Here is a 23,469-nt window from a genome sequence, read left to right as displayed (position 1 = left end):
CCTCACGGCAGGTACAATTTGTCAGGTTGTAAGTAGCTTTTGCGTAATCAGTCAATCACGCGAAGCATAGCTTACAGAATAATCCAACAATCCATTTTTTTATGATTTGTGTGCATTTTAGTATTTAGTGGGTGATGGAAGCTCCAATAACATTAATGTAACCTTATGGCTTTTGCTTGAAAAACAGTATCAAATGTCTTGCAACTTGGACCATATATGGCAGCAATTGTATAGACTTTTATACTTACGAGGGATTACCATTCTTTCTCAAATGAAAAGTACATGTTGTTGTTATTAGAATTCAATAAAATGATTTATTTGTGTGGAAATGAACGGAACATGAAGACTTGATTTGATGTAATTCTCTTAAAATAAGTATGCTTGTTGTCAGGTTTTTTCATTATTTTTGAACAGTAGATTATATGATTGTCTGTGAATGTTTTTTTTATCCTTCAAAGAAATAATCCACTTAATAAAAATGAGAAATAAACGTATTTTCTCTCCCTCAAAAGAAAAAGATTACACACGTAGCTCCCACAGGTTACTCCCAAAAGTATTTTGTCCCTATCTCACTTTATGGGAAGACTGGGGTTAAAGAACGATTGTTTGATTGTTTCACCTTGTTTAAAAATGTACCTAATTAATTGTATATTAATAAATAAGGTAAATTTATTACACATATCAATAAATGTAAAGTATACAATAAATGTGCCATTCATTCGTCTATCACGAGATCAGTGTAACGTTTTTCTTCGTCTTTCATTGCGTAGAGCTTATAAGGTGGTAAACCAAATTCTTCTGGTACAAAATCATTTAATGTGAGCAAAACTTTAGTAGCATTAACTCTATATTCCTTTGGCAAAGTAGGATCCGGTACCATCACAACTTGCATTCCAGCGCGTCTGGCCCCAAGCACTCCTTGGGGAGAATCTTCGAATACAAGTACCTAAATTTGAGAGAGGCAAAAAATGTCAGTTTTAATCTTGATTTCAAAATTTACAAAGCATCAAGCTCTTTGAAGGACTACGTGTATTGTAGCATTTTAATCTTACTGATGTCCTCACCCATAAAAATGTGGGAGCGTTAATCTCATCATTCTAAATTTCATTTTACTTAAAGGAGCATGAGTTGGCCTTACTTATCTGTTTGTTTAACTCATACACGAGCGTCGAGCATCCTTCGATGAATTCAATATGAACAATGTTAACCTAGAGATCTCTCAATTATTTTCAGAACAATTGATAGAACATTTACGATCCTATCGACCGTGAATGTTATAACAAATGCTCCCATTGGCCACTTGCCGCACATGAATTTTAGTCAGCAGAAAGTAATAAATTAACTTAGTGAGTTATTTAAAATTCTATATCCTTAGATGAGCAAGGATAACAAATTGGATCCACAAGCTCATGATTAGCTCGGGATTCTGCCATTGCTTCCGAGTAGGTAAAAAGTTTTAAACTTTTTTGGCGTTTCGAACAGCGTTCAGATTTTAATTATTTATCAGTGTTTCAGATATTAATATGTATTATTAATACAAAATATGAGCATAAGCTGGTCTAAAACTGGAAACTCTGGAAGGATGGCTCAAATGTCAATTAGGGCCGGATTTACCCACTTGCCGCCCATGGGCCGCCTGTATTTTGCCGCCCCTTCTCATTCGTTTTGAAACATCGATACAAACCGTCAAGTCAACGTGCCGGAGGAGGAGGGGTGCATAAGACACGTTTACTCGTGTTGGGCACATTTTTTGTGAAAGCCCTGTCAATACTAGCAAAAGTTTCCGGAACTTGGCGCAAAAGTTAGGTTCCGTAAACCTATCTCTGTGTGAACAAGGCCTTTCGTTTATAAGAAATGAACGAATAAATTATGAAAGAATAAACATGAATGTGGTTTAATAATTTTAATTTCCGCCACCGCGCCAACCGCGCTGTGTTTGGTGCAAAGCGTGAAGTATCCTTACAGTCTTGTAGGCGCTATGCGTTTCACACCGACCGCTGCTGACCGCACTGTTTTTGACGCAATGCGTGAAGTATTCATGCAGTCTTGTAGGCACTATGAGTTTCACGCCAACCGCTGCTGACCGCACTACGTTTGACGCAATGCGTGAAGTATTCATGGAGTCTTGCAGGCGCTAATATGTTTTTCATGCTGACTGGCGCGCCGAGGGCTTCTCCTTTTCATCTCAAGTCCTCGTTATCATTGCTCTCCGCGCCGTTCCGCTCCAGGCCAAATTGCTTGTTTGGTCTCTCTCAACTAAACTATTAAAAGGCGCTGTCTCTTGTATCACCGAAAGACGAACAAATTAGAAATTACTATACTTTAACTCTCAGGAAATGAGAGATTTTGTCGCCTTTTCTCGTTTGTAATTTCCTTCCTGAATACGATTTTTTTTGTTGATACCTACAGTTGAAAAAATTGCAACATTTGCCGCCATGGGCCGCGGCCCATGTGACCACCCCCTAAATCCGGCCCTGATGTCAATCCCAAATCTTAGCTCTCATATTATTCTATTCACTCAGTCCATTCATAAAATATGTTAAATTAGTGGCATGCGTTAGGATGTTTAGTCTTCTAATTTGGTTATTCTTATCAATTTGTTAGGCATTTTTTTTTTAATTTTATAAGTTTTTCAATTTTTTTTCAACAGCCAATGCAACTGGTTATCAATGGTATGCATTTTTTTCTTTTCTTTTAAATACACAGGAGAGGCATTTAAAATTTTAATTACCCTCTCGGCCCTCAGCTCAGGGTATAGACTCTGCAATCGTTCCAAACACAGTAGAAATATATCTGGTGCAGGCTCCGCATTTTTAACTTCCGGATTACTTCCTCCAATTATGATTCGTTCAAATAGATTGAATATGTGTTTATGTTCTGCAGTGACCAATTCATAAAATTGGGCAGTGTTGCTTGTTGCCAATGCCAATGGTATTTGGTGAAAATAGAGATGTCTAGTGACTTTCCTTACGCCTACGGAAAAACAAGCTAAATCAGCGAAATCTCTCTATTTACGCGGGCATATCTTAACTAAAGAAAGTGAAAAACTATTTTTAAATCAAGTATCATGTAAATTTAGGATTATTACTGGCTCAGACTTAAAAATGTCTTCTTACACTTGAACTTAATTTATAGAAAGAGATTTTTGCATGCACTTTTAAAGTGGGAGCGACAGAAGGAGATAACTTGAAACAGTGGAAAATTAATAAGGTCTATGGTGAAATAAAGAAATCAGAAATTTAATTTAGAAATTTTATCCACACTTTCCCGGGCATGATTGTTAGTTGACTAAGTGTTCTCCTTTAACTAAAGAAACAAGCTTAAAGGAAAAGACCTTGACATGTTTTATTACTTGTAACGAAGCAGAGTCTAAGACTCTAGGTGATAGAGAAGAACTCCGGTATTAAATGGACGTATTCATATGCCTAGAGGATCTCTAGACCTAGGGTCTGAGTATAACGTAGTTTTCTTTAGCACAAATACGTCCAAGTGATACCGTAGATCATTTCTTAGAGTTCAACATGAGGACTATAGTGAGCATTGTTCTTTGAAATTACTGATGAGGGAATCTAGATGATTGATGTAATAAAATATTATCTTTGGAAAATTCTAAGAGTCGGGTCAAAAACTCAACTTACCTGGCATTAAATCTATTGAGTACAATCTTTGTCCAATTAATTTTTCATACTCGGCTCGATAAGCTTCAGGCGTGATGTTCAGACCTAATATATTCACTATAATTTCAGCTGTGGAATTCGGTTGCATACCCATCACTTTCTGTTGAACTTCTTTCGTGTAAGTTCTATTGAATCGCTTGCAAATTTCTGAGTGTGTCTTGAAATAAACTGCTTCAGTGTCTGTAAGATTTTATGAGTGTCTAAGTGCAGGTAGTTATTTTTCTACAATTGCAAGTGTATCGAAAGCGCACAAAATACCATGGTGCACCTAACTAAATAGTCTCTGTCTCTCCATCCAATGTAAAAGTAAATATCAATTGATGAGGTATTCACTCTGATAGAGCACATTAATCCAAATCCTGTTTCTATTTCTTTCCATTTATTGTAGCAAATAATTTATTAAACTCATGTACAGGAGCTATCATCCCAGTGAGGTCTTAGACTCAAAGTTTTCCAAGATTTTAACTTAGTTGATGCGATATATTGCACCTTACATCGACCATAACTAGACCATGAAACAAACCACCTTAAACAGTAAAGCAATAGTAAATCGTAAGTGACGCCAAATCGATGGTGGAACTGCAGAAATGCATATCTCGGTTTGCAGTGTTGCAGACTTCTTGCCATACTTTTCTTTCAAAATGGAAAGCTGCAAGATGACATTACTTGAAAACTCTCGTGATTTTTCTTGTGTATGCAAAGAATATTCTGTAAAAATTTCAAGCCATGAAGTTTGCTCTACATTTCTTCATAAAAAATAAAATAGGAGCAGAGATTTTGAAATACAGCAATTTGTTGTTCCACCGTAGAAATGCTAGAGATGTAGGAAACTGCAATGTTGGAGGATGAGACAGAAATAAACACTCAGTCATGTGATTGATGAGCTCTGATGAATGAGGAATTTCTTCCAGTGAGAGGATCTGGTCCTTAGTTATGGGCTGTTAAATAAGGTCGATATTTCAAGAGATAAATAGGCCCGAGGAACCACTAATCCATCCGTCATCTATTAGAAGCATGTGGATTACTGTAAGAACTTACTTAGTAGAAGACCATCCATGTCAAAAATGACTGCTTCCACAGGCAAGTAAGACAAAACTGTATTAGTGCAACTAAGGATTACTGTAAACCCTATGAAAAGCCCCATTTTATTCCAGAAAGTTGAGCTGCGCTGATGTCAAAACAATAATGTACTTGCCATTTACACTGATACTAATGCAGTATCAAAACTGTATTTTGGATTATAAACAAAGGCGCTCGCCGTATGTGCTGGACTGACATTGAAATCATAAAAGGATCTACGTAATCAGATATTGCATGACGTGGTCGAATTTCATAATATACCTAGACCTGACGATAAGTATTCTTTTTTTCATTTTGATAACAGATTGAATTGATAAAAAAGATGGATAAATGAAATGAATGAGTCATATTTTGAAGTAGATAAGCAACGGTCGGTGGAATTAAATTTGGAAAAACAGGATAGATAATGAATGCATAAAATCTGATGTTTTTTAGAGAGAGTGGTAAATATAGTATGTTTGAATATAATATTTTCCGTCACATATTTTTCATATTTTCTCTGTTCTTTCCTTCTCCTTAAATGTTCATTTCACGTGATTCACATCAAGAGGAGGGGGGAATGGAAATAGAAGAGGAGGGTCAAAAAGTCGGTTAAAATGCCTCACATGATACCTAAATGAGCTTAGACCGGTAATATATTATACAGATGTGATATTTCGGACGATAGGTTAACCTAGATGATATCTTTTTTCATTTTAAATCTTGGATTTAAATCTATACAGCTTAGATAAGAGATGATGACGCTTGATGGTACGCTCAGAATCGTTAAACGCGTTCCTGTTCTCATTCTTGAAAATAACATTTCTTTTAGCTTGGTGCGTACCTTATCAAAAGTTTGTCTTACACATCTTCCGTCTTTCATAACACTTTATTATACTCCTAACGATGAGCAACGTGGTCTTTTGAACACGTTTTGATCGAGTATTTTCAAATGATTCCCTTTGCAGTGACAATCTCTTTGGTTGTGATCGGAATCGTGTACAGAGTGTACACGTCTTGGAAATATGTCACAGAAAACTTTAATCATAGTATTAGCTAGTGCAAGTTTGGTTGCTATTGTGGTGCGTTTTATTTTACTCATACGTTTATCAAGTAGGTAGGCCTCAGGAATTGTTTTAGCATATCAATTAATGAAGAAGTTCAAAGAGTTGTTCAACTCATCGTAGATGTCAAACCTTGGTTTTATTATTCTCCTGGTTTACAGTTAAGAGAAAATGCTGAATTACTACAAATGAATCACATTAAGATAGTGAATTCTAGAGAGTTTCCCGTTTTGAACTGAAAATCGCCAATTTTATTCCCCTAGATACTGCCCTACTTCCCTACATTAGGCTCTCCTGGACAGTTTCCAGGCGACCCGAGTTTGATGGTCTCAAATAATGGTTGCCTGGGATTGGTTGTTAGGGACGGAGGGGGGACGGGACTAAAGCACAGGATCAGCCCTTGTGGGCTATTTGAAGTAAAAAAAAAAAAAAAAAAAAAAAAAAAAAAAAAAAAAAAAAGTCTGTACTCGGTGGACAAGGTGTTTTTTCATAGATCCTTGCACGAATTATTTATTTACTCTTTCAAATTTACCTATTCAGCGAGCAAATTCCGGAGAGCGTCCATCAACAGGGGACGAAAACTGGGATAAGCCGAGGGAGGAATTCGATGAGCTTGTTAAAACTGGGGCGTACGTGGACAAGACCCCACTTCTAAAATGGTTCATCTCTCAACGCCGTCATTTGGTCCTTCTCGCCCCACCGAAACTAGGCCGCACCACCAATCAGCGCATGATCAAGAGGTAACATCCACATGTATGAAACTTCATACCGTCGATAAACTTATAGGAAGTAACGTTTATGTGATTATCTGTATCGCGATTTACCTCGGTTTTGGCAACGTAGCAATTTCCTGTCAAATTTTACTTTTATTGAGAGTCACGATTCCGAGAGTCACGAAAGTCACCATCCTCATTGCGCAAACTCTTGTGTGGCTTTAATTTCCCTCTCCAACAATATTCTCTAAAAATGTTGTGCAACAGTTGAAAATAATACTTATTTAAAAATAACAAAGCAAGAGTGTACAGTTTGAAGTATCACAATTGTTTAAAAACTAAATTCATAGTAAAGTCAACGATTGAAACCTCTAAGGAATTCCCCCCTCCCACCCTATTTTCACTCGGATAAAAACAGATGAGATGGTCGAATATAGTTTCCAACCTGAAGTGGCTTTAATGATGGTTGTACAAGAATTCTTTTTTCTCACTAAAAATTGTTTGAATTAAGGAACATTTCATTAAACTTCAGGATTTTCTTCTCATCAAATCCCCTAGTCCTTGCCTCACACAGTCCTTATTTTTTAATATCTTTTTCATTTGCGAATTCTTAGGTTTTTTGAAAAGGAAGTTCTACCCTTGGACGCGAATTTCAAACCGACGAAAAAAAAACCCGAGACCTGGGGCGAAACCGTGTTCAGGCTCAAGGACTTGGCGGTATGCGGAGACCGTGAGTTTTGCGATGATCATTTTCGGAAATACCCTGTCATCTATTTGGATTTCAGCGACCTTAACACAACAACGGAGCGAGCGTTTTTCAATAGTATACGGCACCTGACGACCTACATGTGGATGGACCACGACTTCCTCCGGAACAGCGTAGAACTAAGCGAGGAAGAGGTGAGTAGCATTACCTTGATAGTATTCATATGCAGACGGTTTTAAGTGAAGGCGTTACCTCATGCGATATCTATAACATGTTTAAAGTCCCGGGGGCTTCCAAACGAAGCGATATAAAGAGAAAAAGACGAGAAATATTATATGAAAGTAACTGATTTGCGCTAGAGCCATCTACGCTATAGCCTAGATGCCAAGGGAAGCAAAATTGTTGAGAATTTCAAACAGCAAGAACCTACGCATTAAAAACTTTTTTTGTGGAGAGGGAGGTTGTGTGCTAGGACATCCACCCCCCCTCCTCCTACGAAGAACCCTCTTTTAGGCGCGCCAAAAAAGTGCAGCCTCGGGGCGCCACAAATGTAAATTCGTCCCGTAAAAGAAAAGAAAAAAATATCTTTGTTACATTTGCAGGTCACAATCCGTTCGCAAGGGCCAAATTTCTCTAAAACAAAAAAATTAGTACTTTTTAAATACACTTGAAATTAGTCTCGGGGGTACTTAACTTTGGCCTGTGGTCCTTGGTTGACCGGCGGTTTAGTTTTATCGCAACGACGAGTGTTACATCTCGGTGCCAAATTTCCGACAAAATTTGGTGACAAGGGTCTCAGGTGAGTACAAAAGAAATCTTACCGCAGTTAAGCATTGCCTCATCATTAAGATTATTAATTAAAGGTATGTGCTATCGTTATTCCAGCGCGCACCCCTTCAAAGCCCTTGATTACCTCGAGGTTCATTCAACGTCCTACGAGTTATTCATAATAATGCATTATCATTTAAGGAGACTAAATTTTAAAAAAAAAAAAAAAAAAAAAAAAAAATGAATTATCAAGTTATACTCTGATTTTTTTTTTTTTTTTTTACATTTCATATTTCTTGGCACATTAAAATTAAAAAGGTTTATTAAATAAGAACTTCCAAAACAGTTTTTAAATAAAATCAGGATTACGGCGCAAATGTTGATCATCGTTGTTAAACCTCATTTTTTTTCTCACGCAATCAAAAAGCTTCAAAATGAGCTTCGAACTATCACAAATTATTTTAAGATTCAATGTATGCAGAAAAACTGAATGAAAAGCAAATGTACCCTCAAGTAAGTTAAATCGAAGACTGACGTGCGGAAGGATTAATTAAATAGTAAAAGGTAAACAGATAAAAAGTCAAACAGATTCACGTCATGTAAGTCTCCCGTGCGCTAGGAATTTTGATACCACTATTCGAACTTCCAGGAATGCATATTGCATATCTACCCCGATGAAGGCGAGCACGTCTTGATCGTGCTCTACAGACAGATATATTTTCCTCACTTATCGCGGCAATCGAGAATAAAAATTTTGATTGCTTAATCTGATTTAACAAAATAGCTTATCATTGATGTTCTTTCAATGAGTGTACTTGTCCTGCATGGTAAAAGAAAAAAATGAAAGTTACAATAAATATACTCGGTTATTCACTATTTGATGATCTTGTAATGGTAAATGTAGTAGATTTAGATTTTAAACTGCGAGATGCATAATAAATGCTCTCGGGATACCAATGTAGCATTGTGTGTTTTTTAAAGTCTTTGATCTGTTCACTGTGGCCTGTGTTTCATAATTTGATTAAAATGTCCGTGTTTTAGTATGATCTGTTCCTCAAATACCGTTTTCCAAGTGGTATGGAGGAGATGCCGGACGACTTCGTAGTTTCAGGTGGGCGGCTGCTGCCACTGTGGCTCTGGAAGCACTATAACAAAACTTCCATCGTCCTTATTGATAACTTCGACAGCCCAGCTGAGTGTCTCATTAACGCCACCCAAACCGAAAGGAAGGAGAAACTCAAACTGCTCCGTCCGTTACAGGTGAGACTAGTGCAAGCTTTTCTATTCGTGCAATTATATTTTATGGCAGTATAATATTATTATAATATGATCATAAATTATTAATATTATTAAATGTTAACTCGATGAGTGAGTATGTGCTTCAAAATTGCCTTGTGAGGGAGATCTCTGGGGGGCATTTCTACAAGTGTTTTAGTTTTTGATTTCCCCCACATGTGAGGGAGGAAGCAACAGCAAATATGCGGCAATATAAGCAATACACGAAAATGTGTCTCCGGACTAAAAAAAAAAATGCTGTTGTCCCCACTGCTTGTGGGGACAATCTCGGAAACTTTACTCGAGCTGTAGTGTGGGGCCAATCTCTACGTAGATCGGATCAGAGCGGCCCCTAAGGCAGATTTAGAGTCTAAATATGCCTTAAAAGAAGCTTATTTTGTGGCTCTTTACCTAATTCTTACCATCTCTAGTGGGCTTTTGGTGACGATTTTTGCGACGAACTTGTTGCAGGACTTCGTTGTAAAGCTGATCATCGGTAACGATCACGTGCATCACTCGTTGCTCATCGGCCAACGACGCATCGATGACTCTCTGACGAAAGAGATGACGTCACTTGTCTATCAACCCCTTCTCGAGAGCGCCGAGCTGAGGCCCTTCTACGGGTTTTCAGAGACTCAGGTTAAGGATGTCGTCGAGAAATTTAATTGCACTGACCATATGACGAACATCATGGCCAGTCTCACCAAGCACAAGACCCCTGGTGGGCAGACGGTCTACTCTGCGTTCTCTATGCACGATTGGTGTGAAGCTGAGAAGGAAAAGCTTAAGAACCAAAAGACACGGAGAAAACGAGATATTGTGGTAGGTAGGAGTACGCATTGAACATAGGCGTGCGCAAGGTGTTTTTTTGCGCAGGTGTCTGATAAAAATATTAGATTTTAGTTGATGGTTTTTGGGAACTCTGGATAGTATCTATCCCATAGCTTCGCCCCCCCCCCCCCCCCCTGCTGGAAGGCCTCTCTTCGCCAATTTTGGATGTATTCGATTTTACTCCTTGAAATGCAAGTAGGGGACTGTTTCATATAACAATATATTGTGCTCGACAGAGTGGCTGAGTGAAACTTTTTTACTCCTTCTACAAAGAAAACTTCTATACCATGTATGAGATTGATAAAAATGTATGCACTGAAAATCAGGCCCACAAAATTTTGACTTTTCACTGTATGAACACGAAAAAAAATGTTACTTTTTCGAAAATGTCGTGTGAATTAAGGGCCAAGTTGAAGCTTAGCTCATAATTTGTGGGTGTGCCTTGACCTACCTCTAATCACTCTTATGATATTAAAATGACACCATAACTCTAAAGTTTTGTATTTTATACACAAAGTTATAAAGGTACATGTATAAAGGCACTCATATAAAGGCATAGAAACCCACTTACATGCGATGAACCCAATATTACTACCAAAATTCCGAAATTCTCCACCTCTCTATTTTTAACCCTATAATTTAAACCCTATTTTAAACCCTATAATTTAAAAATCTAAATTTTCGTATACACTCCCATTTTCAAAATTCTCTGTATACCTAGACGTTAATAGCCTGACGCTGAATGTCTCAAAATATACTAACTAACTATATAAAGGCATTTGAATCATACCACAAAATGGTCAACTTTAAATCACTCAACAGAGGGTACCTGCTCATATCACTGTCAGCATTATTAAAGGAAGATCGGCAAAAAAATTTAAAAAAAAAAAAAAAAAAATTAACAAAAGAAAAATCAAGTATTGAGAGCATGGAATCAAACGTCTTAGACGTATCTCCGCAGAACCTACAATGTGACGATGGCGTTTCGTCTCTGACCCGCAGCAACCAAGCACCATCGACCGTGAGACCTTCGAGGAGGTGGTGCGCTCCGGGGGCTACGTTGACAAATCCCTGTTGATCAAGCACTTCATCTCGCAGAGGAAACACCTGGCCATCCTAGCGCCGCGACGGTTCGGCAAATCCCTCAACATGGAGATGATCCGAAAGTTCGTCGAGATCCCTGTCGACCAGGAGGGCCGTAAGATCTACGACCGTACGTCCGGGGACTTCTTCGCTTTCAACGAACTCGCCGTCTGCTCGGACAAGCACTTCTGCCACATGCACTACGCCGCCCATCCCGCCATCTATCTGGACTTCCACGACCTGGACCTCACAGACCACGCCGGGTTCTACAACTCCTTCCGGCAGCTCATCTTCAACCTCTTCATCCAGCACGACTACCTCAAGGCTTCGGACATCCTCGAGCCGAGGACTTCGACCATTTCAACGACTACCGACACCCGAAGCCACCCATGCAAGATGAAGACGTCGCCTACGGACCCTTGCGTCTTGACCCGGTTATTAGCCACCCATTTCAATGAGAGCTGCATGGTTTTCATCGACAACTTCGACGCGCCGGCGGCTGAGATGATGCTTGTAGCAGGACAATAAGTTCAAGAAAGTCGTCATGAGCGCCTTGAGGTACCTCGTCAAGGACCTGGTTGCGAGTAAGTTCGTGAGTCACTCGTTGTTCTCGGCGCTGGAATTGTCATCGCGCCGCGTGATATATTCGAACTAACCTTCGTGCCTGTACTCGAGGACGATGCCTTCGGAGGGTTTTATGGGTTCCGAGAGGCCGAGATTCGGGACCTGTTGACGAGGTTCAACGCGCTCGACCACATGAATGAGGTTAAGCGACTCTTCTACGGCGGTTACAAGGTCAAGAATCGCACTAAGGTGTTCCGCGCGTTTTCTGCGGTTAAGTTTTTGGAGGACAGAAAGGAACGAACCACCGGGAAGGTGACGGTTGCAAGCTAAAACGTCAATGGTTGTGAAAAAAAAGGAATAAATGTTTTGACTGATAATGTAAGGCCTGGGGGGGGGGGGGGGGCAAAGGGCTTGGCTTTGCGTCAGGTTTTGGGAATGGAGGTTTTTCGGAGATAACCAGCTGAAATGTGTTTTCAGACGTAACGGGTCTATTTTCTGCCGACCAATCAATTCAACTATCATTTCAGCAATTTGTTTGGTATTTAGCTCGATGTTTGTTTACTTTCATGATAAATTCACCTTGACATTAAAAAAATTGAGCGATTTCTGTTTCGATTACATGTAAATTTCATATTAATCAAAACGTGAAATAAAATCAATGAGTTAACTGTGACTTAACTGTCTAGAATAAAGCTGTAGATAGAATGTTATCAAAATATATTTTATTTAAAATTAAATATCCTTGCGGTTAGAAGTCGAATATAATTTTTATACTATAATAAAACTATTTTGTATACCTACCTCACCAATAGTTAGTTAGTTGGTATAATTTTAAGACATTTAGCGTCTCAGGCTATTACCGTCTTAATAAAGTGCATGATCACCAAGATAAGAAAAATATACAGACGCAATCAAATAATATTCACAAGATGTCTTTATGGAATAAAATATTCGAAACCACGGAAGTTAATAGAGCCAAGTTCATTCATTTGTCATGAGAAGGAATGAATGAATCCTTTATCCTATTACATCATCCATTCCCAGTTCAGCCAAGATAGTCGAATCACAGATCAATATGCTAACTAGGATCGATCATTGGTCAATACTCGGTCACTGCACTGACACGACGCGACCTGCTACTTCTCAACAGTATCCGGATCCGATTTGACGAAATATACATCGAAAATTTATATATATCTGGCTCACAATTGGCGTCCCCTTATGGCGCATGGACCAAAAGAATAAATAATTAGAGAAAAGATATTGAGATCAAATGATTGAATACTAGAGAATAAATGATAGATAGAGGATAAATAATTAAAGAATAAATCATTTGGGAATAAATATGTATTCGCTTGGTCCGTGCCCATTGGACGAGATGTTGAGAGAGTTTGCGACACGGTTCAACGTTCCACCAGACAGCGCAGCATCACCACTCATCAGGAACAGGTCCACCTGCCACTGACTTCTGCTCCCCTAATACTCGCTTGGGATGACGATTTTTAATCGGAAAAATCGATTAAATCGGATCGGTTTTTCGCAATCGATTAAACAAATCAGAATAGATTTTTCGATGACAATTATAAAACGGAATCGGTTTTCGGGGTCGATTTTAAAACGGAATCGATTTTCCGAGGTCGATTGTAAAACGGAATCGATTTTTTGAGCCGAAATCGTGTTACTGAAAAAAAAGTCGCAAGAGTTTCATTTCAAGTTCAGTATTAGTATTAATTAGTTAAGTCTTTGGCGCCGAACTTGGATTTTAAGTGTTTTAAAATCGATTATTTCCATCCGATTTTAAAATCGCATCGATTTATTCGAAAAAATCGCCATCCGTCTCATACCTATGCTTGTGACCACGATCATAAATCACTGTGAATTTTAAGAAGCCAGAGATCGATCACTGTGACTGGCGAGAAACACCTGAGGTTATACTGCACATTTTTATTTACTGTTATCCTCAAAAATTGATCGCTGAAAGTAAAAAAAGCGATTCACCAGAACTGCGGTTGTAAAAGGCGATAAAAATTAATGATTGAAAAGCTCGCACATGGTCGGTCACTCGATTATCACAGTCAGATACACTGCAAATACACTGCAAAGTATAGCAAGTAGGTAGCAGCATAGGAGGAGAAGATAGCAGGGTAGCAGGAGCAGGGCAGGGATTGATGCTATTTTTTTTAAAAACTTCTTCCCCTTGTCGACGCGGGTACTCACCCTATCACTTTTTTTAGATTATACTGTAAAAAATCAGTAATACTTTTAATTTTGATACAGATAATGTAGGGAAATAACGCCTACTTAAGTTAACCTGTGATAAATCACAGCTTAAGAACCACCACTATTTTCAACTGTGAGTCAGCGAACGGTTTTGCTTTGCATTGCAATTATACTGTAAAAAATCAATTAATACCTTCCAATTTTACTACACTGCTGCCGTCTATCAAGTGATACTATCTTGCAAAAGTTATTTTTAAAAGTTATATATTTAAAAAGTTTCTTCTGAACCTAAGGATACCAATGCAGACTTTCGGGGAGACTCCCGCAAATTCAAAAATTGGCGGGGTTATTCATAATGTAGGACAACATCCAATCAACAGCTATCTCGATGCTCCATTGGCGCCATCTTCTACTGCAGCGCTATCCGACGTTCAATTTGTAAACTATTAGAAAGTAGAGCCGTGATTGTTTTGTTGTGATGTGACTCATTGTCGGTATCAATTAAGATAACTCTTATCTTCTTCAATCATTTTTGTGTTTTTTTCTATACTTCAATCGTATCTCACTTTTTCCAACCTCTGGCTTCATTTTTTTTCACCAACCGATCTTTATTCCGATTTTCTTCTCGTTCAATCGTGACTCCCGTTTGTACGTGTTTTGAGGTTAGAATGCGGAGCTTTGGAAAGCGTTCTAACTATTAATTAAGTATGATGTTCTGAAAGTCTAAACAGTTTCCTGCTGAGGAATCAGCAACAAAAACCTTCTAATTGATTCGGTAGTAGGCTTTCTTTCGTTACATGCCTCTCAAGTATGAGCTGATCCCTTGGAACATTTTCATCCAGAATGCGACAATGTGATCTCTGGTGAAGTTTCTCCTCTCTAATGTGTATGTTCTCAATATGAAGTTTCTCTTTGCTCCCGAGTAAAATCGCGCAGTAAGTAATTGTTGCATCTCAATTTTTTCATTCGTTATACTTTACCTTCTCACGAACAAAAGTAAGATAATAGTCTTGAGGTAGTCTCAATTTTTGAGTTTGCTGAAGATGATAGACGCATCGACAGTGTAACTCTCGATGTCTTGACGTCCCTATTTAAGATTTGCCTTACAGCTAGATGTCTGATTTTGTGGCTATATCTCCGATTCACCCCACTTTATGAATTGATACTGAGTGATCTGGGGCTAGATCGACCACTATGTCGTGCTGCTATACGATCTATGTATTTGAAAGGCAATAATCATTTTCATGTAGCAATTAATGCAAGGAATTGATCCACAATGCAAAGCAACATTAATACAAATACCATGACATCACATTTGTGAATATTTAATTATATTTATAGCAGAAACTACTGACTGTAATGGATGGTGCAGGTAAATATAGACTCATTGTGTATGAGAGAGATAATGTCATGATCATTTCTAGCAATTAAAAGTTCAAAGCCTCTTCATTCAGAGCTAGTTACTCACTCTCTTACTAGCACCTACTAAGTTCAATTAGATAGCACCACTGATGGGCATTGATTTATCGAAGATTTGAATTATGGCTCAACACAATGAGTCGGTCTTATGCCACCCGTATTGAAAATCAAGTGGTCCGAGTGCATACCATAGCACAAATATTTTGATTTTATGTAGCTTTACCTTTTGTTATTTTTTAGTAATCTCTCACACATTGTAAATGTATTTAATCGTAGGAAATGAGGGTGGCCAGCTTTATTTCTAGAACGAAATGAGAGATCAACATGTCCAATCCTGGTCCACCGGTTTCTGTGAGAAACTCTTCGCTTCCGCAGAATGTGAACGCGTCCAGGTAAGATTTTTTTTCAAATGATCGCAATTAAGTACTATAATGCATTCTAGAATATTGCAGTTTTTTTTTCTTCCAACCTGTCACCCTCCTGACGAAAGGGCGTAACTTCACTCTGCAATGAACCCTGTCATCCATACAATCTAATGCTTTTCTGGGCTCATCTCAGTATGCAGTTGTGTCCTTTCATCAGCTGCGCGACGGACTTATCTCAAAGCAACATATTTAATAACAATTCTTGCACGCAGTCAAGAATAGCGCCATATCAGATTATTAAGTAACCCTGTTGTTTTTTTGTTTTTTTTTCCCCCTTTTTACTCCTTGCTGACAAATATGAGTTAGACAGGTTATGAAGAGTGGATATTGGTGCTTGAAGAATTCCAGAATCATGTTTTTTTTTTTTTTTTTAATTTGCAAGATAATGCAGTACATTGTTACTCCTTCAAAAAAACAATCTGCTCTTTTATGGCATGTGATAGATAGATTTTTCTCAAGAAAGTAACCTAATTTCATTTGATAAGTGTGAAATTTGGTAGAAATACACTCATTTTTTCATTCACTTTTGAGAACAGTAATTGTGACCAGATTTGTGGAATGGGACTTTATCCTCTGGGAGAAAGTTTGCCTTAATTTTTTGCGTATGCCTGATCGAAGAAAATCTGAAAATTTTGGTTCAAGGGACCCTAAAAGCCAAAAAATTGAAGGAAATATGAGACCTAAAATTCCAAGACAAAGAGTCTTAGTTTGTAGAAAAATGTGGTTTAAATTTTAGAAAAATATAAAGAAAATTTTGTCAAGAAGATAAGGTCCCTTTTCACAGATCCAGTCACAGTTCTTTGTTTTTCCTTTTTAAGTGGAGAAGGGGTGAGATGAGAGTATGGTAGTTTCTATGAAGTGCTCCCCATGCCAGGTATCATTTTTAGTACCCTCTCTTTGTGTTGAGTGCTAAGATACTGGACAAAAGGGACATCAATCTCTAAATGTATCTTATCTCTCTTATACACACCCTTCGCTGATATGACAATTGTCTGTAATTAATAGCAGTTCATGTAGGCTTTTTAAATTCAATTTCCTGTTAACGTGTTCTCAGAGGTTGTTCTCTTTTATTAACATCATGACTTTTTTTATTTAGGAATCCATGGACTGGCCCATCATACCAGCAAATGGTCACCTCAAATTACTACGAACCAGAATGTTCAAGCCCCAGTTCAGAAAATGGGAGTCGCATCTATCATGTGATAGATGGACCCGGTCCTCCCATAAACTACGATGCCAATGGAACAAAACCTGCATCCTCAAAAATTCGCAAACAACCTGCACCAGTACAAAATCATCACTTGGTGAGTTGTGCTACAGATTTTCAAAGATTCTCTCAACCATTTCAGTGAGATTAACTAAGTATAGGCCACCACCATGTAGGGCTCAGGTTTTTCATTGCTTTTTTAAATTTTTATTATTTCTGACTGAAAATTACTCAGTTTTGAGTCGAAACGTCTCAGGTTTTATTAATTGTGTATTTTTAGCCTTGTTTTTCCTCCTTGTTTTTTCCACTGTTACCTAAGTCTATACAGTGGGTTATATAATGAGACTGCAAGAAACAGGGTCATGGCTTTAACAAAAAAATAAAAAATATACAGAATAGAGAAGATATGTTGAAGGCGAATGAATTCTTGGCAGCTCAAGTCAAATCTCCAGAAGGGACTGCGTCCATCACAGAATAATTCACTCACTTTTAAACACAAATTTTTCTCGCTTTGTAAGTTGTTATTATTTTCATAATCTATATTGTTATCTGCTCTACAGGTTCCACACCCGCAAGGTGTAACAACAATGAAGAAGTTACCTCCTCTGGAACAACTCCCTCGCATGCCGCACCTCCAAGCTAGTCATGATTCTGTCCGCGGCCCTCCGCAGTTCTACACACGGGACTCATTTCCCCGACACTTTCGACCACCGAGCCAAGGAGATTATCTGGAAGAAATACGACCACAGCCGCCATTTTATAATGTGGGGAGTGGTCGAACCTCACGGGCCACATTGGACGTACCACTGTCATCAACCACTTCCGATGATGATGGAGGAGGGATTGATGCTTGCGGCGGACATTGTGTTGCATTTGAGAACTTTTGCCACTATTGTCTCCAGGTAAATCTACTTATAATATCCGATGGGTTAAAATCATCACAAAATCAAGATTATCTGAAGTACCATTTTGCTGCCCTGAACTTTTTTATACGTAGGTGTTTTTGAGAACAACATGTCTAAAATTTTCATTTCTTAAGGTCCGTCTCTTGTTTGTCAGAGTAGAGAAAATGTGTCAAAGACGTAAATTTTTTTTTGTATTTTAAGGAATGAAATCTTCAACTAACAATGAGTCCAAAATAATTTGATTGATGAAAATATTATTGATACTGTAATAGTTTTGCTTGGTAAAAAGTGTGATGCTGTCGTCTTTGCTTTTATGGCAGAAATGTGTTCTTGGATAAGTTTCAAATATAATTTCTGCTATTCTCAAGATTCACTTACTGCTCGTATTGCTTTTCAAAGTAGTTAATATTGTTTTTGAGACATTGAGTATTTAATAATTGCAATGTTCATGCACAGTTTCATAGAATTGCTCCTTTAAGAATTCAGTAGAAGTCTCTTTGACTGCCAACTTAATTTATTTAGTTTCTTAGATCCTCATACCCTGTAGTTCCCTCTTGTGGAAAGTGTGAAAATGAACTAAGGCTTAATGTTAAAATCGATAGTTTCTTAATATGCCATCAGAGAGCAGCTGTATCCATTTTGCCATATTACCTTGCTTGCTTATTGTACATATATCTTTTAAGAAAAAATAAGTACTAGATAATTCCAGAGTAATTTTTGACCTGAGCAATCACTCCTCAACTTATGCAAATCTCTTTTTTCAGGTTATTTTCATAGCAGGAATTTTAACGGGAATCTCATTGATGATTGCTGGTTCAATTCTCATCGGTCAGCGAGGCAATGATGATAATCATTCTGATTACATTTACATTGGTTGTCTCATGATGCTTGTTTGCACACTCTTGCTCTCGGTCCAATGCTGTGTCCGACGTAACGTCAAGCGGCGCAAGCGTGCTTTGCGCCGACAAGCAACTCGACGGAGGCCATCGTCAGCACACACTTACAACGACCGCATTCCCCTGAATGATATTTCTCCACCATCATCAACAATTAGAGAAATATCTCTACCATCGTCAACGACGAGGGACATTTACCCAGTCAATGGTCAGCTGAGTGCACTGAATACTCAAAACATTAGTGTCCATGACAAACTAAATTCAACAATGGATTCCTCTGCAAGGTAGGTTTGAGAATTTTTCACTGAATATTCTCAGATCTCTTCCCTCTCCATGGCAATCATTTTTTGCCATCAGAGTTGGATTTATTTATTGATTACTTTTAGTTTGAGGTATCATTTTGAATATGATAGGTTTGGCCTTCACAAGATGAGTAATAAACAATGTTTCCATAGATTTAGAAATTATAAAATACATTTTTGTAATAAGTCTGTTTTATACAAGAGGTATAGATGAATAAACCAATTTAAGAAGGTAAAAAAAACTGTTTAAAAATTATCATGAGCGCCAGGGGTGTAGAAATTGTGCTCAATTGGCCAATTACAGAGTTAATTTGAAGGCACCTTTAAAAAGAGAGAAAATGTGAAGGCAGAAGGCATTTATGAATAAGACATATCATTTATGAGATGAAAACTACCCACTAAGCACATTAATATTGGGGGAAAAACTGTAACATGCTCTTTTCTGTAAAGAAGATGGTGAAATACGCTCTTTTATGCACAAAAAAAAAAGAAAAAAGAAAAAAAAAAAAAAACAAAAGAAGTGAAGCACACAATTCGTTTTTTTGTAATCAACTACTGCCATAGATTAATACAATTTTTAAGAAAAATTCGCTCGGTCTTCCGCAATCTCTTATACAAATATCAATGAAATGAATCAAATAGAAAGAAGAATCACTACAGAAATATCTCACGCCTAATATTGACTTTCATTTTTCAGTCAAAGTGGAATACCTTGGTGGCGCAGACAAGAGTTTGAAGATCTTATGCATCAACACAATTTTGTATGAAGATGACCTTGACAACTGGCCAAAACTGGTTGCTAGAAGATACCACTTGTACAGATAAGTTAGCTTTACTTCTGATCACTAATCACTAGGAATATACATCTAAATCGAAGGACCTTCATAATGGTCATTTCTTTAACATGACAAGCATCAATGAGAGGTCAATGTCTTCATAAGCAGCATTTCCTGCGTAATTCATAGTAGATAAGTGATCAGACGTAGGCTTTTACAGAAAAACCTCCTGCGTATATTTGTTATTTTATTTTTTATTTCCAAAGAAAAAATTTAAGGGAGATGGCTTGAGCTGCTCCAGTTCTCTCATGTAGGTGTTTATTTAATTTGAAGAGTGAGAGCTAATTTTCAATTTTCAGTCAACATGTTTAAGCTAGACTCAAGCTTCATCAAATACATACTATTCTCGTAGACAAATATTCTATTTGTTTTAGTATGGCGTACAGTCCGCATCATTTAAAGCTTCCTTGAAACTTGTATGATGATTTCTGTAACTACATTATGAAATTATGCATTTTGACACTATATGTTCCTTTTGTTTGTACATACATACATTTAATACCTTGAGTACTGTAAGTAAAAAGCCTTTTAATCGGTTCTTTTCTACTTTCAAATGAGCAAGTGATTAAATTTTATTGTAAATACGTACGTGTAAATGGAAAATGATTAGAAGTTGCTTGTTTTTCAGCTAGCAAGCATTTCCCCCTCGTATTCTCTGTTTCTTCTTTTCATAATTTTACTGACCTGTTTGTAACTGGTGGGAATTTAATCAGATTTGACCTAACTTTAAACATCTGATCAATTTTAAATGAGGTGCTCTCAAAAACCAAGGATGGATAGTTCAAAAGCACAGAATTCAATTCTCTATTTTCCCTACTTATAATATGGGTAGACATTCATAACAGTCTAAATTTTTTTAATTCATATATGAAATGAAGACGTGTCACAGCATGAATGGAGACAGATAAACATGAAGTGCAAGTTTCTTTCATCTAGATCGCTATGAACAGCTGATAACTTTCGGACCAATCAATTTGTAAAAGACATTGAAACAATAATATATAGCTATAATTAAAAATAAAACAGAAAGTTGAAGCTAGCAAGGTATGCATGATGAAAATGGACACTGTGTGTTGGGAAGTTTTTGGGAAACTGCATCGCTTTATTTATCAATCATTTTACTTTTAATTTGTCAATTTTTTTTAAAACCTAGGCACTGCTTTACAGTTGTTGCCTCAAACACTGAGAAATCGATGGCTGATGAAAAACACCGATTATCTGCCAATTGACGATTTCATAGGATGAAGAAAAAACTTCGCCATTTTTGTGATTCTGAGGTTAAGTTAGCGATTTTCTTTATACATTAGAGTGTCATTACAGCGTTCTCATCTGGGATGGGAAGAAACTAAAAACATCAGCTTGCTTATCATTACTGTAGAATGTGGCAAAGACTGCAACTTATTTTTGCCTGAATTGTCAGCTGAGCGATATTGCTCCTTAGCCCTAGAAATCTAAATCAATGTATTGTAATTGATTTTACAACATAATTAACTGTGATAAAAGTAATTTCGGAAAGGAAGAACTGACTAGTATAATGTTCAGAAGTTATCAAGACCCACTTAATTGAATTTCTCCAGTGTTTGGAATAGAAAATACTGAAGAGAGAGAATGATTAAATTATACATGCTAATTCAGTCCCTGTGTCAAAAATTTTTCTGGATCTTTCTGCTCTTCCTCTCAAAATTTTTTAAATTCACGGTTTTGCAGTAGCGGGAGAATCATCTGAAGAAATAAAAACTTCTTTTATAGAGCTTTAAGAGTATTTACTGAAGTAGTCAATTATAATTTCAGGAACCCACTTACAAATTGGAAACTGTCACCCTCTCCTTTTTTTTTCTCTTTATGATGTAATATCTACCTATACTCATGGAATGGTTTCATAGCAGTTCTATCCACAGAGAAAAGGAGAGTCTTAGTTGCCAAAATTTTTCATTTGAATTGGAATGTAACCATCCTTGTTACAGGTTGTTTCAAGTCAATGCCTCCTAATTCTGCATTTTCACTGCAGTGACATTTTTTGCTCAAGATTTTTTCTTTTAAAGTAATGAAATTTGATTAATTTATTTAAATCATATTTTTCTACTACTCTCTATGGCTCCCGAAGATTCATTTAATTTTTGTCAGTTCTATTGCAAGCAACCTTTGCTGATGGACTTAAATCAACTCGGAGAATTTAAGAAATATTATTCGGTTATTCTATTGGTAGTATCATACCAAAGTGCTCAATGTTTAGGCTCTCAATTATCTAGGTTTTTCACGTTTTTACTGAAATTTATTCTGTCTTATTTTTATATTTTTTGTATACTTTTCACTATTTTCAACACCTAATTGTAAGTATGTATTTTAGAATTGTTCAATTTTTCATGGACAAATGTTGGCATCCACATATTTCACTTCAATATAGCTCATTATAAAATACCTTACCAGTAATGGTAATTCAGTTGTAAATATGCCAATAAGCATGTGCCAATAAATTAGGTAGTTGGTTTCTAATTCTATCCAATCCTCCCTCACTCATCAGATAGTGGGGCCATGTGTATCACTTCAATTTATTAAACACAGTTTTTAAGAAATGTTTTTTCTGAATGCGTCACAAAAATTGTGATAAATTTTATGTCTCGTAATTAGGAAAAGTGTTTGTTTTTGAAAGTTTGGTTCAAACCTTAAAACAACGGATCTAAGTCTGAAAAAATGACTCCAGAAATATTGTCAAAGGAAAAAAATGTGTGTATTATCTTTATTAAGTAACTAATCAAGACTAGGAACGGAGTCCATATTTTATTGATAAAAATAATACTCTGAGGAAGAATGTCATTCCACCTCAGAGCCATTTTCAAACACTTCTAAGACCTCAGTTCTGTGATCAACTTGATTTTAACTGCCAGACTCCTTTCCATCGAACTGATTCTTTAAAATAATTTTCCCTAGCTGACGAAAGTTCTTTTTTAGAAACCATTTACACTAAAATTGCCTCCTCTTTCAGTGCCTTTTAATAAAGTTGAGAAAAGTTATTTGTTTCAATTCGTGCCCCTTTAATTTTGATGTATTGTAAATTATTATTTTATTTTTTTTGTAACTTAATTTGATAGCATACTTATTTTTGTACAGATCCATTAGTCAAGATCGCAGTATGAAAAATCCTTATTTTTATTCTCTTTTGTAAAAATAAACCATTTACTTTTATTTACTTAGGTAAATTTTTTTAAAATATTTAATAAACTTGACACTCTTTACTTTAAAAATAGCTGCTTTTTCTTTTCTACTCTTCTTCCTTGTAATTGTCCCTTCTACATAACACGTATTTATGCTAAAAGGAACTCTGTGTGCCAATATTGTTCCTTTTAGTGTGAATGCATCCAAATAGGTTTTCCATGCTTTTTCAAACTGTTTTTTTCCAATTTTTCAAATCAATTCCTAGTGGTTGTTCTGATTTTCAAAGGGTTTTTTTTTTCTTCTTCTTTTCTATTTAACCCAAGCTTCAAGGCTTTAATAACAAATCACACCCATGAGCAAAAAAAA

General features: G+C 36.9%; 3 protein-coding genes across 12 annotated transcripts in view; 2 read left to right on the top strand and 1 right to left on the bottom strand.

Annotated features, from left to right (window-relative positions):
• LOC109030476 (uncharacterized) overlaps positions 1 to 12,494 on the top strand; it is a 91,092-nt gene extending 78,598 nt beyond the window's left edge. For 6 of the 9 annotated variants that reach the window (XM_072296826.1, XM_072296827.1, XM_072296824.1 and 3 more), the window contains exon 6: positions 11,096 to 12,494. In XM_072296826.1, coding sequence (XP_072152927.1) covers positions 11,096 to 11,704 — 609 coding nt within the window. In that variant the 3' untranslated portion in view covers positions 11,705 to 12,494. The other 3 variants (XM_072296820.1, XM_072296825.1, XM_072296828.1) reach the window with 3 other exon arrangements.
• LOC140224010 (pseudouridine-5'-phosphatase-like) lies at positions 645 to 4,937 on the bottom strand. The gene is made up of 4 exons (XM_072296836.1): positions 4,716 to 4,937; positions 3,639 to 3,857; positions 2,732 to 2,973; positions 645 to 946 (listed from the first exon to the last, which is right to left on the bottom strand). Exons 1-4 carry the CDS (start codon positions 4,819 to 4,821, stop codon positions 716 to 718), a joined length of 798 nt encoding a protein of 265 aa, XP_072152937.1. The 5' UTR covers positions 4,822 to 4,937; the 3' UTR covers positions 645 to 715.
• A 1,904-nt stretch (positions 12,495 to 14,398) lies between the features above and the next one.
• Positions 14,399 to 23,192, top strand: LOC109030480 (uncharacterized). Of its 2 annotated transcripts, none has more exons than XM_072296835.1 (6): positions 14,399 to 14,895; positions 15,620 to 15,771; positions 16,901 to 17,108; positions 17,572 to 17,913; positions 18,681 to 19,096; positions 19,812 to 23,192. In XM_072296835.1, the coding sequence occupies exons 2-6, from the start codon at positions 15,704 to 15,706 to the stop codon at positions 19,879 to 19,881; spliced, it is 1,104 nt and encodes a 367-aa protein (XP_072152936.1). In that variant the 5' UTR covers positions 14,399 to 14,895; positions 15,620 to 15,703; the 3' UTR covers positions 19,882 to 23,192. The 2 variants fall into 2 exon arrangements, with proteins under 2 accessions (XP_072152936.1, XP_072152935.1); XM_072296834.1 differs by having other exon boundaries at positions 14,400 to 14,895; positions 15,656 to 15,771.
• Positions 23,193 to 23,469: the final 277 nt, after the last annotated feature.

Source organism: Bemisia tabaci, chromosome 2 (assembly GCF_918797505.1).
Source record: "Bemisia tabaci chromosome 2, PGI_BMITA_v3".
Taxonomy (NCBI): Eukaryota; Metazoa; Arthropoda; class Insecta; order Hemiptera; family Aleyrodidae; genus Bemisia; species Bemisia tabaci.
The sequence above is the reverse complement of the archived record's forward strand: the minus strand, read 5'-3'. Positions and strand labels throughout refer to the sequence as shown.

Bases quoted from the DNA above. Each gene is read 5' to 3' on its own strand.
- LOC140224010 (XM_072296836.1), bottom strand. From the start codon at position 4,821: ATGGGGCTTTTCATAGGGTTTACAGTAATCCTTAGTTGCACTAATACA. The intron at 3,858-4,715 runs GTAAGTTCTTAC...AAAATCTTACAG, and splicing joins CATGGATGGTCTTCTACTAA to ACACTGAAGCAGTTTATTTC. The intron at 2,974-3,638 runs GTAAGTTGAGTT...GTTTTTCCGTAG, and splicing joins CTCAATAGATTTAATGCCAG to GCGTAAGGAAAGTCACTAGA.
- LOC109030480 (XM_072296835.1), top strand. From the start codon at position 15,704: ATGTCCAATCCTGGTCCACCGGTTTCTGTGAGAAACTCTTCGCTTCCG. The intron at 15,772-16,900 runs GTAAGATTTTTT...TTTTTTATTTAG, and splicing joins CAGAATGTGAACGCGTCCAG to GAATCCATGGACTGGCCCAT. The intron at 17,914-18,680 runs GTAAATCTACTT...CTCTTTTTTCAG, and splicing joins TTTGCCACTATTGTCTCCAG to GTTATTTTCATAGCAGGAAT.